Source organism: Aspergillus piperis, assembly GCF_003184755.1.
Source record: "Aspergillus piperis CBS 112811 unplaced genomic scaffold BO85scaffold_1, whole genome shotgun sequence".
NCBI classification, from domain to species: Eukaryota; Fungi; Ascomycota; class Eurotiomycetes; order Eurotiales; family Aspergillaceae; genus Aspergillus; species Aspergillus piperis.
This window is the reverse complement of record NW_020291591.1, coordinates 206,777-220,929: the sequence shown is the minus strand read 5'-3', so window position 1 is coordinate 220,929 and position 14,153 is coordinate 206,777. Positions and strand designations below refer to the sequence as shown.

The 14,153-nt window shown below is 50.3% G+C and overlaps 3 protein-coding genes across 3 annotated transcripts; 2 read left to right on the top strand and 1 right to left on the bottom strand.

Annotated features, from left to right (window-relative positions):
* The first annotated feature begins 810 nt into the window (after positions 1–810).
* hsp90 (chaperone Hsp90) lies at positions 811–3,614 on the top strand. Its single transcript, XM_025664770.1, has 2 exons — positions 811–1,330; positions 1,425–3,614. Exons 1-2 carry the CDS (start codon positions 1,070–1,072, stop codon positions 3,270–3,272), a joined length of 2,109 nt encoding a protein of 702 aa, XP_025520491.1. The 5' UTR covers positions 811–1,069; the 3' UTR covers positions 3,273–3,614.
* A 574-nt stretch (positions 3,615–4,188) lies between these two features.
* Positions 4,189–7,117, bottom strand: BO85DRAFT_409613 (uncharacterized protein). Its single transcript, XM_025657440.1, has 3 exons — positions 6,261–7,117; positions 5,731–6,189; positions 4,189–5,667 (listed from the first exon to the last, which is right to left on the bottom strand). Exons 1-3 carry the CDS (start codon positions 6,997–6,999, stop codon positions 4,688–4,690), a joined length of 2,178 nt encoding a protein of 725 aa, XP_025520490.1. The 5' UTR covers positions 7,000–7,117; the 3' UTR covers positions 4,189–4,687.
* A 3,797-nt stretch (positions 7,118–10,914) lies between these two features.
* Positions 10,915–13,786, top strand: BO85DRAFT_2728 (phosphate-sensing transcription factor PHO4). Its single transcript, XM_025655111.1, has 3 exons — positions 10,915–11,894; positions 11,968–13,021; positions 13,133–13,786. Exons 1-3 carry the CDS (start codon positions 11,301–11,303, stop codon positions 13,678–13,680), a joined length of 2,196 nt encoding a protein of 731 aa, XP_025520489.1. The 5' UTR covers positions 10,915–11,300; the 3' UTR covers positions 13,681–13,786.
* Positions 13,787–14,153: the final 367 nt, after the last annotated feature.

Below are 14,153 nucleotides of genomic sequence, written 5' to 3'. Positions count from 1 at the left end.
CACACAAAGCGGTCAGAGTGATAGCAGCTCGGGATTGGTTGGGAATGGGGGAATGGAGGGGAAAAGAGAGGGAAGAAGAAAGAGCGGAACGTTCTAGATAGTGGGCCTCAGGCAGCGAGATCGCCCCCCGGAAGTTATCGCCAGCAAAAAGAAGCAGGAAGACATCTGGGGAAGTTCCCCCCCTAAGCATATCGGATCGGGGAATTCCATAGGCTACTATACTAGATAAGTTACTCAATGGAGCATAACCACTGAACCCCCAACCAGTAGGGGGGTGGCAGGCGCTGAGCAAAGGGGAGAAACAGGGCTGGTTAGTGCCTGGCACGGGGTGGGCAGAAGCATCTAGATCCCGCAGCTGGAAGGCGCTGGAACATCCTGGGGGGAGAAGCTTGGGAGAGTCGACAGTCGCTGGAGGAGCAGCATGGAATCGGTGGAAGTTGCTGGATCGCCGTAGAAACGCCGCACTGAAATTTTGTGACGGTCCGCCCAAAGAACATTAAGGTCCCGCCCCCGTCGCCTGTTCCCTTCGGTTCACCAGCTATTTTTTCTTCTCATTCTTCTCTTCCTCTCTCCATCCTAACTCTCTAATCACTCTTCCCTCTTTCTCTCTCCATCTCCCTTTTCTCTTCTGTCACCTCGTGGGCAGTTCTTCAATCTCCTTTCCTCCCATTCTGTGATCCGTGACTTAATCCACCTATTTACCCTCTTCAACTACCTCTCCCACCTTTCAATCCGTTTTAGGTCAGTACTAGTTATACTTCCCTCCCTCTCCCCACCTTGGAGCTCTGACTCAGCCACTATCGTTTGCGTGCAAACTTGGCTCAGAGCGGGAGGCAAGACAGAATTTCTAGAAATTTCTGCCCTTTTCTTGCCTTCCTTCCCTCTTTGTCAACAAATATAAAGAGTCTTTCAATTCCCCCTTCCGTTTTCAACCCACTTCTCTCCTTCTCCACTTCAGAATCATCTGGAGGAGCTCGTCATTTCGCTTCTTCTTCCGCTTCCTCCCTTCCTTTTTACTGACATCCCTACCTCTCCTTCAGAAACCAGTCTCTCTCCTCCTACCGCCACCATGTCTGCCGAGACTTTCGAGTTCCAGGCTGAGATCTCTCAGCTCCTCTCCCTCATCATCAACACTGTCTACTCCAACAAGGAGATTTTCCTGCGTGAGCTGATCTCCAACGCCTCCGATGCTCTGGACAAGATCCGCTATGAGTCCCTGTCCGACCCCTCCAAGCTCGACTCGGGCAAGGATCTCCGCATCGACCTGATCCCCAACGCTGAGGCCAAGACCCTCACCATCCGTGATACCGGTATTGGTATGACCAAGGCTGTAAGTTTTTTCCCATCACTCCCTATTCTTTTCTCTGCCATTGAGCAGTAGACGTTCCAAGTTTCGAACGAATTCTGACTGTAAACTTATTTAGGACCTCATCAACAACCTCGGTACCATTGCTCGCTCTGGTACCAAGCAGTTCATGGAGGCTCTCTCCGCTGGTGCTGATATCTCCATGATCGGTCAGTTCGGTGTTGGTTTCTACTCTGCCTACCTTGTGGCCGACCGTGTCACCGTCATCTCCAAGCACAACGATGACGAGCAGTACATCTGGGAGTCCGCTGCCGGTGGTACTTTCACCCTCACCCAGGACACCGAGGGTGAGCAGCTTGGCCGTGGTACCAAGATCATCCTCCACCTGAAGGATGAGCAGACCGACTACCTCAACGAGAGCCGTGTCAAGGAGGTTGTCCGCAAGCACTCCGAGTTCATCTCCTACCCCATCTACCTCCACGTCCTGAAGGAGACCGAGAAGGAGGTCCCCGATGAGGAGGCTGAGACCAAGGAGGAGGAAGAGGGTGACGAGAAGAAGCCCAAGATCGAGGAGGTCGATGAGGAGGAGGAGAAGAAGGAGAAGAAGACCAAGACCGTCAAGGAGAGCAAGATCGAGGAGGAGGAGCTTAACAAGACCAAGCCCATCTGGACTCGTAACCCCGCCGACATCACCCAGGAGGAGTACGCTGCATTCTACAAGTCCCTCTCCAACGACTGGGAGGACCACTTGGCCGTCAAGCACTTCTCCGTCGAGGGTCAGCTCGAGTTCCGTGCCATCCTCTACGTCCCCAAGCGTGCTCCCTTCGACCTGTTCGAGTCTAAGAAGACCAAGAACAACATCAAGCTCTACGTCCGCCGTGTCTTCATCACTGATGACGCCACTGACCTCATCCCCGAGTGGCTCAGCTTCGTCAAGGGTGTTGTCGACTCTGAGGACCTTCCTCTCAACCTGTCCCGTGAGACTCTCCAGCAGAACAAGATCATGAAGGTCATCAAGAAGAACATCGTCAAGAAGACTCTTGAGCTCTTCACCGAGATCGCTGAGGACCGCGAGCAGTTCGACAAGTTCTACTCTGCTTTCAGCAAGAACATCAAGCTCGGTATCCACGAGGACGCCCAGAACCGCCCCACTCTGGCCAAGCTCCTCCGCTACCAGTCCACCAAGTCTGGTGATGAGGCCACTTCCCTTGCCGACTACGTCACCCGTATGCCCGAGCACCAGAAGCAGATCTACTACATCACCGGCGAGTCCATCAAGGCCGTTGCCAAGTCTCCCTTCCTCGACAGCCTCAAGCAGAAGAACTTCGAGGTTCTGTTCCTGGTTGACCCCATTGACGAGTACGCTTTCACTCAGCTGAAGGAGTTCGACGGCAAGAAGCTGGTCGACATCACCAAGGACTTCGAGCTTGAGGAGTCCGAGGAGGAGAAGGCTGAGCGCGAGAAGGAGGAGAAGGAGTTCGAGGGTCTTGCCAAGAGCCTCAAGAACATCCTCGGCGACAAGGTCGAGAAGGTCGTTGTCTCCCACAAGCTCGTTGGCTCTCCTTGCGCCATCCGTACCGGCCAGTTCGGTTGGTCCGCTAACATGGAGCGTATCATGAAGGCCCAGGCCCTCCGTGACACCTCCATGAGCTCTTACATGTCCTCCAAGAAGACTTTCGAGATCTCTCCCAAGTCCTCTATCATCAAGGAGCTCCGCAAGAAGGTTGAGGCCGATGGCGAGGGTGACCGCACCGTCAAGTCCATCACTCAGCTGCTCTTCGAGACCTCTCTCCTGGTCTCCGGTTTCACCATTGAGGAGCCCGCCAGCTTCGCTGAGCGTATCCACAAGCTCGTCTCCCTTGGTCTGAACATCGACGAGGAGGCTGAGACCACCGAGGAGAAGGCTGCTGAGGAGGCTGCCCCTGCCGCCGCTGCTGCCGAGAGCTCCATGGAGGAGGTTGACTAAATGTTGACCGCATGATGTCACGATCTTCTTTTCGAGCAAAATGGAAATGAGATGTAACTGATTGTTTTTTTGATGACCCGGAAACTGTTCCAGCGGTATTTGCATCAGGGATCTAATATTCACTGAACGATATTGCGTTATTAATCGGAACGGCAAAGGATGATTTTCCTTTGATCCTTTTTCTTTTTCTATTACTGAATCACGAATTCTACCTTTTTCTTTTCGGCGTTTTGAGCGTTTATTACCCCCACCCTAAATACATTCCGTCTGATCCGCTTGTGGTATCAGTACGGTAGATTCATCTCGAGAATAAAAGCTTTCTCTGTTCAACTTGATGCTCTCAACTTGATGCTCTCAACATAGGTCGTAGTATAATAATATGGCAGTAATATCTATCACTGTAGTTATTGTTTCCTGGTACCTCTTCCCAAATGACATATCTACTACCTACATACATAATGATCGATTCATGAAGTCACTGGTCATCTTCATTCATTAGTAATCCCTAGGTGATGCTCTTATGACCGCTATAGCTATCTATAGCATAGAATGAGCAGCACCATGAAAGAGGAGAACGTCAGTCACGATTTGAGTCAAGTCAAGTCAAGTCAGATCAGGTCAATTTGCTGTTGATTAGTATATATCGACAGTATTAAACAAAGAGTACTATTAGTTCGGTAGTTACTAGTGGGTACATGCATATATATAACATGCTATATGTTTAACCTTTTATATCTATTCATTCTTTACTATGATGTATATATATATATGTAGATTGTAGATAGTCGTTACTACTGCTGGTAGTAGTTAGATCTGTGTTATTATTATTATATTATTATTGAGATTAATCCAGCTAGATTACCAGTAAATAATACTTAAAGAGTTATGTATGTGTGTGTCTACTTCTGCAATGCTTGGAAAAATGGAAACGTCCCGGTTTGTCCATATTACGAGTCAATTGACTGTAAGCTAGCTACCTTAAGGGAATTCGATCAAGGGGGGTACACGGATGAAGGGACTGAACACCTGGCCTCCCTGGTGACTTGTGTTGTGGTTCATGAGTACATTGTGCACATATCTTCATTAAATGTGACTTGAGGGGAAGTTGTATGCAATGGGAAAGCGCCAGAAAGGAGTATGGGTGGATGGAATGGGATAAGAAAACGATGAAAGAGAGAGAGAGAGAGAGAGAGAGAGAGAGAGAAAATGTGGGAAAAGAGAAACTTGTCTGTGGTAACGCCGGGGTTTGCTTGCATGCGAGTCAATCCAGTTGACGCCTGTTGCCCCAAGAACTTATGTGTCTCGCCGCTCTCGTAGATGATTGAAGAGGGGATCATGGGAAATAGTAGAGTAGAAAGGGAGGGTAGGGGGATACAAGAAGAAAGTGCCCACCCTAATGAGTAAGGCTGGTTCACTCAATCAGTCGATCCGCACCAGTCAAAGTGCCATTCAGACAGACTGCGCGAGGATAGCCCCCATGCTTTGGCAAGCCAAAGAGCCAGCCCCCCGACAACTCCAAAGGAGCCCACAATCTGAACAATGGCCCAGCCCCGCCGCTTAAGGTCCTCGGACAACCAAACAAGTCCCAGAGGGTCTTGCGGGCGAATTCGAGCAAGGTGATATTCCACATTCTGCCCACTTTGTGCTCGAACAAGTAGACTGCCCCCGCTTGCTTTCTCCAAAGGAGCACGGAGCCCGCAAAAGCCTGGCGTTTGTGTAATGGGGACCAAAGACCCGTCGACTACGCACTCGCCTAACCGTTCTGTGAGCCAGGCGGCACGCTCACCCCTGGCCATGGCAGCGTATCTCTCGCGTTCGTTTTTAAGGCTTTGCTGCAACTCAGATGCCCACTTTGCCAACTGCAAACGGGCCATTTTCTCCTCCTGTCGCGTGTGATCTGCTATCCGAGCCATAGTGTAGCTGGGAGTACCCCGGCTTGAGCCATGGTAAAATGGTTGTGTACTAGGTTGGGGGCGATTCGGGCGTTGCCAGAGATGCGCTCGTTGCTGTTGGGCTAGTTTCTTTGCAGCTGAGTGCCGCATCCAAGTCATATTCTCGGCGTCGAACAACCTCTGGACCAGCAAAGTCAATTCAGAGGGCACCAGGGGTTGGACATAGTCAGGGCTCATCAAAGTACTGGCATCCATAACATCGTCATCACTGGTTTTTGCCGATGATACCGCAAAAGGCAATTGTCCGTCCAAATCATCTGCTCCAAGACCTGCGTTTCCAAAAAGGAAGGGCTTGGCCGGAGTAGCTTGTGTATGCTTGTGGAACCCCGACTTAATTGCAGAGATCTGCTCAGGAGCCAACAAGTCAGCCTTGGATATTAGAGGAATGACATTGGTCCATTCGCATAGCGTGTTGATGCATTCCATGTCTGCCGCAAAAGTATCTGATGCAAGGTGAGCTCGTATCATCAACGGGTGTAAACTAACCAAAAGCTCGGACTACATACCATCAGAAACGAGATAAAGTACAGCATCAACTTGGGTGCCACCCTGCCCTGCGAGCAAATTTTGGAAGTCGTGATCGCAGGAATCAATAGCTGTTATTGCGCGGGATAGTTGTTGACGTATATATTGTATGATAGCATCCACTTGTCCGATGCGACTCAGCGAGGTTGCAGGGGTATCAACGAAGCAAATATTTCGCTCTAAGACCACATCACCTGTACTTCTCCTACGGCGCAGCACGCGTGAATCTTCCAAATCTGACCACCAAGATGGGTAGGGCTTGGTGCTGGCGTAGATTTCTGATGTAGCTGACAACGGTAGTCGTTGGGCTTGAGAAAGTTGAATCGTCGTAAGAGAAGTCCGTGACGGTGTCAAGGCATCGGTAGGTGGAAAGTCGTCTACATGTACAATGTCTTCGCAAGCCTGAACGATCGACCTAATGAGCGATGATTTCCCAGAGCCTGGAGCATCGGTCAGCACGCACTCTGCAAGGATCACAGACCCTACAAGATTGAAGATAAGAAGGGCTCACCAGAATCGCCTGCAACGAGTATTTTAAACCTTCCAAGTGACTTCCCACGAGATGTGAACGGTCTGCGACTAGGCATCTTGATGCTTGGCATGATGAATTGGGATGTGCTATCGTGGTCTGGGTTGTGGACAGATCGAGAATCATTGTCTTCATCTCCGGAGGCAACCGCCTGACTACTCAAGTCGTCTGTGATAGAGATCTCATCTAGGTGGCGCATAGATTGGTTCGAAGTAGATTTGGGACTGCTAGGGAGAGATGAAGGGTCGTCCGGGTCGCTGAGATTCAAGGGGGTGAAGTGCCGGGGAGAGCTCAGGTCGGAGGTAATAGAGGCGTCAAGTCGGTTGGAATGAAGAGTATCAAGGGGCTTGAGCGTTGATCTGCGGCGGTTGAGGCCGGAATCCTGGTCGTCATCGTCATCCTTATCGTCGCGGTTGGGAGATGGAGATGTTGTGGAAATCGGTTCCACACCGGCGGGACTACTACCGACTATCTGGTCTGACTGGGACACGGACGCAGGTTGACTAGTCTGGAGGATGCTTTCTTCAAGGCTCTGTACGCCATACATACTCGTCCTGGTGGCATCGGGCTCATCTGAGGAGAGATCATCATCGTGGTCGAGACCGTGATTGCGGGACAGAAAGAAGGTCGCGGGGGCGGCACTGCGGGGGTCGATCCACTGCTGCTCGATGGAGGCCTTGCGAGATCGAGGCAGCGCAACATCTGGCACTGGAGGTCTCATGATGGAGAAAGAAGCAGAAGTTACAGCGGCAACTCAACAGAGACCTTGCGGTGGCCAGACATCGAATAGGCACGCAGTCCGTGATTGTAGTTGAGGAAACAGGAAGACACGCATTCCATCTCGAAGGAGCGACGTTCGATCGATGCCTGGTCGGTTTTGGTCTGCGTTTATGTCATCATCAGGCATTGGGTGATTGCCACGTGATGGAGCATCTGAGGATACCCCGCACCCTGATTAGCTAAGCCATGCATGCCGGCATGAAGTAGTTATTATAGTTATTACAGTTATATACAGTTACTATTAGGTAGGCATATAATTTTATTATTGGGTGTAAAGGTAGGGAGAATAGTAGGATGTAGATGTAGAGACTTATACTGTGTTTAGTGTATACCCGCTCTGTCCACTGCCGAGAGAAGTTAACTTGTAGCTTAGCTTAGTCCAACTAGTCCTCGGGGCTGTCGGAAACTATTTCGAAGAACGGCGTCGCAATTATCCGAGTACATACAAATAATGAATAGAATTAATATGATTACTGTCCAGTTTACTTTTTTTTTTTTTTTTTTTTTTTTTTTTTTTTTTTTTTTTTTTTTTAAAAAAAAATACCTTTTTTTTTTTTTTTTTTTTTTTTTTTTTTTTTTTTTGCTGATATTATTACCAAAAAAATAGTACCGTATCAAAGAATCAAAACACCAAATATTTATTGGACGCCTCTTAGGTTATAACCAAAAGGTTAGCGGACATAAAGACTATCTCAAGTATGTCGGGATTTGCGAGCCATGACCTGAATCGGATTTGCCGACCTTCTTTGGTGCGTAGGAGCCGGTATTTTATCGACACTAGATCCTCCGTACACATCCCGCACACGGCAGCAACAATGTACGCTTCGCCTTCCCAACACCCTCCAATCGCGATGATCAAGTGCCTCCATACCCTCGTGGTCATGGCTGATCTGATTCCACTTTCAAATTGAACCAGCTGTGAGAACTTAAACGTCATCCACCGCCAAGTTGATCGCGTGAGCAACGCCCTTCAATGGCACTAGCTTGCCCGTATTTGATTGATGGTGAGCTAAGGGCGAAGCTAAGTAGCACGAAAGAAACAAATAGCCCGCCTTTCTTTTCCTCAAGATGCCATTACGGAGAACATGATAGCCTCTCTCTCCACTATTCTTTCCATGGCGTCCACACAGTAACAGGCAATCCAGGCCCCTTTGTTGCACCATCATTTGATTCCTGCCTATGTGTTACTTATTTGACAGGGATTCGAGTATGGTATTTCCACCAACCTAGCTAATGGGGTGAAATAAAAGATACGACTAATTGACTCGTTAGCTGAGATTAATGTTGCCAAATGTTTCAAAAGATTTCCGCATCGGCTTGCACTAGCTTCAAATCTGCACCTAGAGATTGCTAGATGCTTCGGCTGCAGGCTAGCCTAGCCTTACTTAGTTCGACGCCACCCTGCGAAACCGCTAGGTGAACCGAGCATGGCCAACAGCTCGCCAAAGGTTGTCAGACCATGATTCCATGATTCGACGACGTAATATCGAGCCGGCGCACTACTGGCCAGACTTGCGTGGTCTTAGGCGGCAGCCCGGACGCCCACCCGCTTCCTGCTAGTCCTGTTGACCGACTAGGGTGCTTAAAGTGGCAGAAGCTATATGCCTAGTAGCTTCGTTCGCAATAAGTCCGCGGAGGCCAGTTGGGAATCGATCCAGCTTCATCCTGCTGCTGGACTCCGTAAGAGGTAGGTGATAATGTGAGCATTCCTCGGCAGCTCGAGACGGCGAACTAGATAGAAGTATATCTACCCACTCACTACTTAAGTACCCACTCGGGGGTATATGAAGGTATTAGATTTGTCCGTGACATCTGCCTGTATCGAGAGAGAATAAAAAGGTGGTTTAGCGTTGGTGTGTTCTAGGGGTAGGGGTGCAATGTAACGAACAAAAAAAGAGGAAAAGAAATCGTTACGGGAACATCCGGGGCGCTCTTCATGCCAGTGCCTTCCGAAAAGGCTTGCAAGGGTCATCATACGAGCATGGGCGGCGTCCTTTCCCAATGTTCTTCAGCATTTGAGATCATGATCATAATCAGTTCACGTAGCCGAAGCGATGACTTTGACTCAAGTTCCTCAACTATAGATGAGCATGCAGAGCTCAGGCCATATTCTCCTGGAATTGAAAGAAACTGGTTGTGACCTGCTTACTAGGCGGGTATTATACTGTGTACCTGCACACAATACTAGTACTACTTCTACTAGGCCGTGAAGCAACGCCAACCACTAAAAAGAAGCAAAGTTGAAAGGCAGGGAAGAATCAATCCCGGCAGCCACTCGTTGAAGGAGTCAAATCGTGCTGTTATTTTAGCTTAAAGTTACCCTCTCCCAAGGGCTCCATTCTGACCCCTGCCTCTTGTCGCCATTAGGTGGGGCCTAGTAATGTTACCCACTCACACTACCAGAGTAGTAGACCATCTGCTGTAGTAACTAGTAAAGTACTTTGTGTTGGGGGGGAACCCCCCCGGGATGGAGCCCTCCGTGGATGACAGAGCTGGGAGACAGGCTGTCTTCTTGAGAGCTGATTTGTCACATTCCCACCCCTGCAGAGATTCTGGGCCGTGGCCATGATCTGTCCCTGCTATTGTTGTTTTTATTCGGGCTATATTGTTACGAACGAAATTGCTACGATTGCATCAAAGAAGAATAGAGACGTAGACGAAGAGCAGGAAATTCGCTACGCGCTGCAGGACAACTGTTAAAAGTTAATATCTACACAAGCACTACTAACCTAGGAAGAATCTACTATTCTCTAGATCCGGACCGTTATTATCCGCAGCACGAAGCTCCACTCTATGATTTAGATGTTTATTGACCGGCCGTGATATGTGCGCAAATATCCCACGCCGACAATTTATATCGTTGGGGAATTGTGGGTGCGTATAACAAGTATGAATTGTGCGGAGGGCTGCGCTCAGTAGTAGTCATTGCTCCCCGAGAGCCTCGAGGCGGCTTTCCTTCAGTTGAACGACCCGAAGGAACAAGCATGGGTTATTTCTTGGTTTGGGTCTACCGAGCAACCCTTGGGATTCGGTGTGTCCTTTTTCCCGTTTTTACTCCCCAGGTACCCTAAGACAGAGACAGGCTGCAGTCCAAGCGCTAGATCGAATCCAGCCGACTGTTATCAACTCAGGCTCTGTGATGGGGCTTGTCCCAAACGGGCAAGGATGGCCTCTGCAGACCCAATGGAAGACAAGCAACAATTCTAGTCTCATTGGACAGATGAGATTCCACTAGTAATGTATTGGTTTTGGTGATACAATACCAAGGTACCAGAACGACCATACCTACCTGCCTAGGCAAGACCGACCTAAGTTGGTCTAGTCCCTTCATTCATTTCCCTTCCAATTCTCCGGTCGAAGGCTGCACTGCCGGGGATCCTCTTTCTCCTCGTCTCCTCCTCTCCTCCTCTCCGGACTGGCACCTCCGGACCAGATTGTGTCTGTAAAAGCCGTCGAACTTAACCTTTAGCGTTTTAGGGACTCCGAGGATTATCCACAATTATTCCACCCTCCCCCCGGTAATCGACTCACCATGAACTAACTAAAAGTCCACTCTTTACGAATCTCCTGCGCCGCTGTTGCCCCCCCGCCCTCTGTCCGCTAATTAACCTTCCCACCATGGCTTGAATAAATGGTACACCCATTTCTGCTGTTCTCGCTATATTATCAACAATTAAAAAAAATAATAAAATCTCGACTACGGCAGGATTAATCTCTTGATTTACACTTACTCTCTTGAGTTTAGTTCCTCAATTAATTTTGTTCTGTATCCTGCCTCTGCTCTCTGTCTTCCTTCCGTGGCCCCCTCCACCACCGCCGGTACCCTCTCCTTCTGCTTCCTCTACCGTTTCCTTCCTTCTCTCTCTCTCTCTACCTCTTCTCCTTCGTACTTCCCTCATACTACGTCTACTTGGGCTTGAGCCTTACCATTACCTACCATCACCATCATCGCCTCCTCTTCTTCTTTACCATCGTCACCGCTCTCGCCATGCCCAGCAATTCTTGTTGAGCTTTTTGCTCGCCCGCCCTGTTATTCCCTTCCTCTCTTTTGCGCCGCGGTCCCGAAAATCATTCGTTCCTAGCCTACCGGGTTTGCTTTTGACTTTGCCTTCCCTTTCTCCGGCACGATTGGCCCTCACTTCGCCCGCACCCTAAAATCCCACTTCCGATCGGTCATCTCCAACGTCTTGTCTTCCTTTCTCCTAACTTGTCGTTACCATTCGGAAGGCGGCATTCCTCGTCATGGAGCAAGAGCATCCTCTGGCTTGGTCAGATATGACCAACCCGGGCGATGATGAATTCTCCAACTTCCTCGAGTTTGGCATGCAGTTCCCTGATGTGGAGGGGCATGGGCCAAGTGACCCTCACGCTTCCCGGCCTCTTGCCCACCCGGCCTCCATGTCGATGCCCGCCACAACAGCACCTGCGCAGGAGCAATTGGTCCGCATGGATACCGATAATGTTACCACCCAGTCGCCGTCATATGCTCTCATGAACAATGATTTCTCTCTCGACCTCTCCAACCATGGGCAGCAGGTCCAGCCGCATCCCTCGTCATACTCGAATGCCCCAGTCACCCCGGCATTCTACGCGCACAAGCCCCCGCAGCCCCAGTACTTTCACCCTCAACAGCAGCACCAACCGATGCAGGAACAGTCACACCAGATGTCCCACCACTCGCACCCGACGACGCAGGCTTACGTTCCTCATGGTCAGACAGTGATACCCCCCACCCCTAACAGTATCGAGCTCCAGGGAAGTGCCGCTACGCACTCACTCCGGACAGATGACGGTCATGAGATGTACGAGCGGTTCACTCGAATGAATGACGAACAGGTAAGCATGGTCCATCCATTCAAGATCTGGAGTTTAGCCTGCATGATCTAATGCATGCACCCGCTCTTCGCAGGCCCTTTACACCCCCCTGGTCTCACCTGCCATGACCCCATTGGAAAGTCAATTTCGCTTCCCTGAATACACCATCCCTGGAGAGTACTTCACCCCTCTCACCTCGCCGGCTCTCGAAGCTCACACTTCCAATCCCACTGGCTACCCCTTCCACACTGGCCAAATCTCTGAAATGGGATTCGTGCCCTCCCCAGCCGATAATGCACTCCCTATGTCGTCAGCCCCCTCCTCGCCGGGTCTGATGCGGAAACATCGGCGCCAGCCTTCAAACACCAAGTCCTTCTCCGCTCGCGCTAAAAAGCAACAATCGCCTTCAGTTCGGCCACAGGCACGGAAAAAGTCACTTTTGAACATCAACTCGGATGAGGTCTTGAATAGTCTAAGCCAGGACCAGGGAAGTAGCAAATCGCGCAGCTCCGGTGGTAGTGGTCTCCGCTACGGGAGTAACGAGAGCTCTGGGCAGGATTCCGTCTCTCCAGAGCCTCTATCTGAACCACTGATGCCGCCACCTGCTCTTCCTCCGTCCCGCAAGTCTCCCGCGATTGCCCCCCAGACCACTCAGGTGTCGCAAGCCAATGAACCCGCAACCCCGGCTTTGCTGATGCGCATCCAACGGTCCCCACACAGCAACGCCTCTACTGGCCCGATGGCAACTGTGTCTAGGCCTGCTCCCTCTGAGCCACATGACGATATTATGGAAGATGTTGTCCTTCCAGAATCAGCTACCTCATATGGATCAGTCTCGAGACCTCCAGTGAGCCGCATTGACACCACGGTACGGGCGGACTCGACCTCTTCAACTACTACACCAGGAAGCGCTACCCCTGCCATGGAGCCCAAGTCTGCCCCAGTGATCAACAGACCTGCCAATTCTATCGCGCCCAGTCCCCGTTCTTTGGCCATGCCCTCCCCTAGCGGACCGGTGCCCAAGAAGTCTGATACTCCGAAGTTGGGGCCTCTAGGCCGAAAGCGGCAGAGCCTCAGCTCGTCTCAGCCTAGCCCTAATTTACGTCCCAAGATAAGCCCCAGCATACAACCATTGGTGCGCGGTGATGGTAAGTGCTCTCTACCCAATCTGCGCCTTCATTACCCGGCAGTCTTTGATCGACTGAAGAGTTGCTCCTGGGCACCTTTTGCGGCGTATCAAGCTAACTAGTGTTGTCTAGGAGGGATTACAAGCGAAACTTCAGCCCTGTACCTTGCGTCAAAGTCGAACTATCAGCATATCCTAGATGGCACTCTTTTGCCTGGCGTCTCCTACCCTGAAACCTTGGCCGAGAACCTGAGCTCAAAGCGGACAAATCATAAACTCGCAGAACAGGGACGGAGGAATCGCATCAACAATGCGCTCAAGGAGATTGAGACCCTTATCCCGGCATCATTCGTTCAGATAAAGCATGCTAAAGAAGCTGCAATGTGCAACGCCAAGGGAGGGGAAAAAGAAAAGGAGAAGGAGAAGGAAAAGGAAAAGGCTGGAAACCAACCTATCAGCAAGGCTAGCACTGTGGAGATGGCTATTGATTATATCAAAGCATTACAACAGGAACTGGAAGAAACAAAGGGCAAATTAGCAGCCGCTGAAGAGCGCCTAGGGGAAGGAAAGGGGCCGGCAAAGCGTGATGACAACACAACGAACCCTGAAAATGGGAAAGAAGGAAATGCCGTTGATACGGAATCGGCAGCCACCAGTGTCGAGATAGGCCCCTCTTCATAGGGCTACGATTGAAACCTCGCAGTCGAGTTGATTCCCGAGCTGGACTGACCCTTGCCTAAAGATCACTATGATGTGATATGTGTTACGAGCGTGGATTTGAGCAAAAGTATAGACCGGTGTTTTACTGGGAAGCGTCGGGTGACATTACACGTATCTTGATGGCTTTTTATTTTGTGAGTTACGGTGGCTGCTTCTGTCATTTCTGGAAATGTTAATAAACGGGGTGGTTCTTGTCTCTTTTCACGCGGGTTAATGAGAAGGGGTTCCGGGTGTAAGCTGCATTTTTCTTCTCCATTGCCATTTCCTGCTCCCTTTTCACTTCTTGTACATGACCCTATTGCTTTTCTTCTGCCCCTCCTGCTTTTGGCAGCGTTTCGTTCGTGGTGGCAGTAGCTACCTGAGCCTTTCCACGTAAGGGATCCTGTCACGCGGGTGTGTTACATTTACTTCCGGAGATTTTTCAACTTTTCCAT

What these genes read in the sequence shown, in the direction of transcription:
- hsp90 (XM_025664770.1), top strand. Translation starts at nt 1,070, where the DNA reads ATGTCTGCCGAGACTTTCGAGTTCCAGGCTGAGATCTCTCAGCTCCTC. An exon ending in GTATTGGTATGACCAAGGCT is followed by an intron (nt 1,331 to 1,424) that starts GTAAGTTTTTTC and finishes AAACTTATTTAG; the next exon opens with GACCTCATCAACAACCTCGG.
- BO85DRAFT_409613 (XM_025657440.1), bottom strand. Translation starts at nt 6,999, where the DNA reads ATGAGACCTCCAGTGCCAGATGTTGCGCTGCCTCGATCTCGCAAGGCC. An exon ending in ACTCGTTGCAGGCGATTCTG is followed by an intron (nt 6,190 to 6,260) that starts GTGAGCCCTTCT and finishes CCGATGCTCCAG; the next exon opens with GCTCTGGGAAATCATCGCTC. An exon ending in ACTTTATCTCGTTTCTGATG is followed by an intron (nt 5,668 to 5,730) that starts GTATGTAGTCCG and finishes ACCTTGCATCAG; the next exon opens with ATACTTTTGCGGCAGACATG.
- BO85DRAFT_2728 (XM_025655111.1), top strand. Translation starts at nt 11,301, where the DNA reads ATGGAGCAAGAGCATCCTCTGGCTTGGTCAGATATGACCAACCCGGGC. An exon ending in CTCGAATGAATGACGAACAG is followed by an intron (nt 11,895 to 11,967) that starts GTAAGCATGGTC and finishes CGCTCTTCGCAG; the next exon opens with GCCCTTTACACCCCCCTGGT. An exon ending in ACCATTGGTGCGCGGTGATG is followed by an intron (nt 13,022 to 13,132) that starts GTAAGTGCTCTC and finishes AGTGTTGTCTAG; the next exon opens with GAGGGATTACAAGCGAAACT.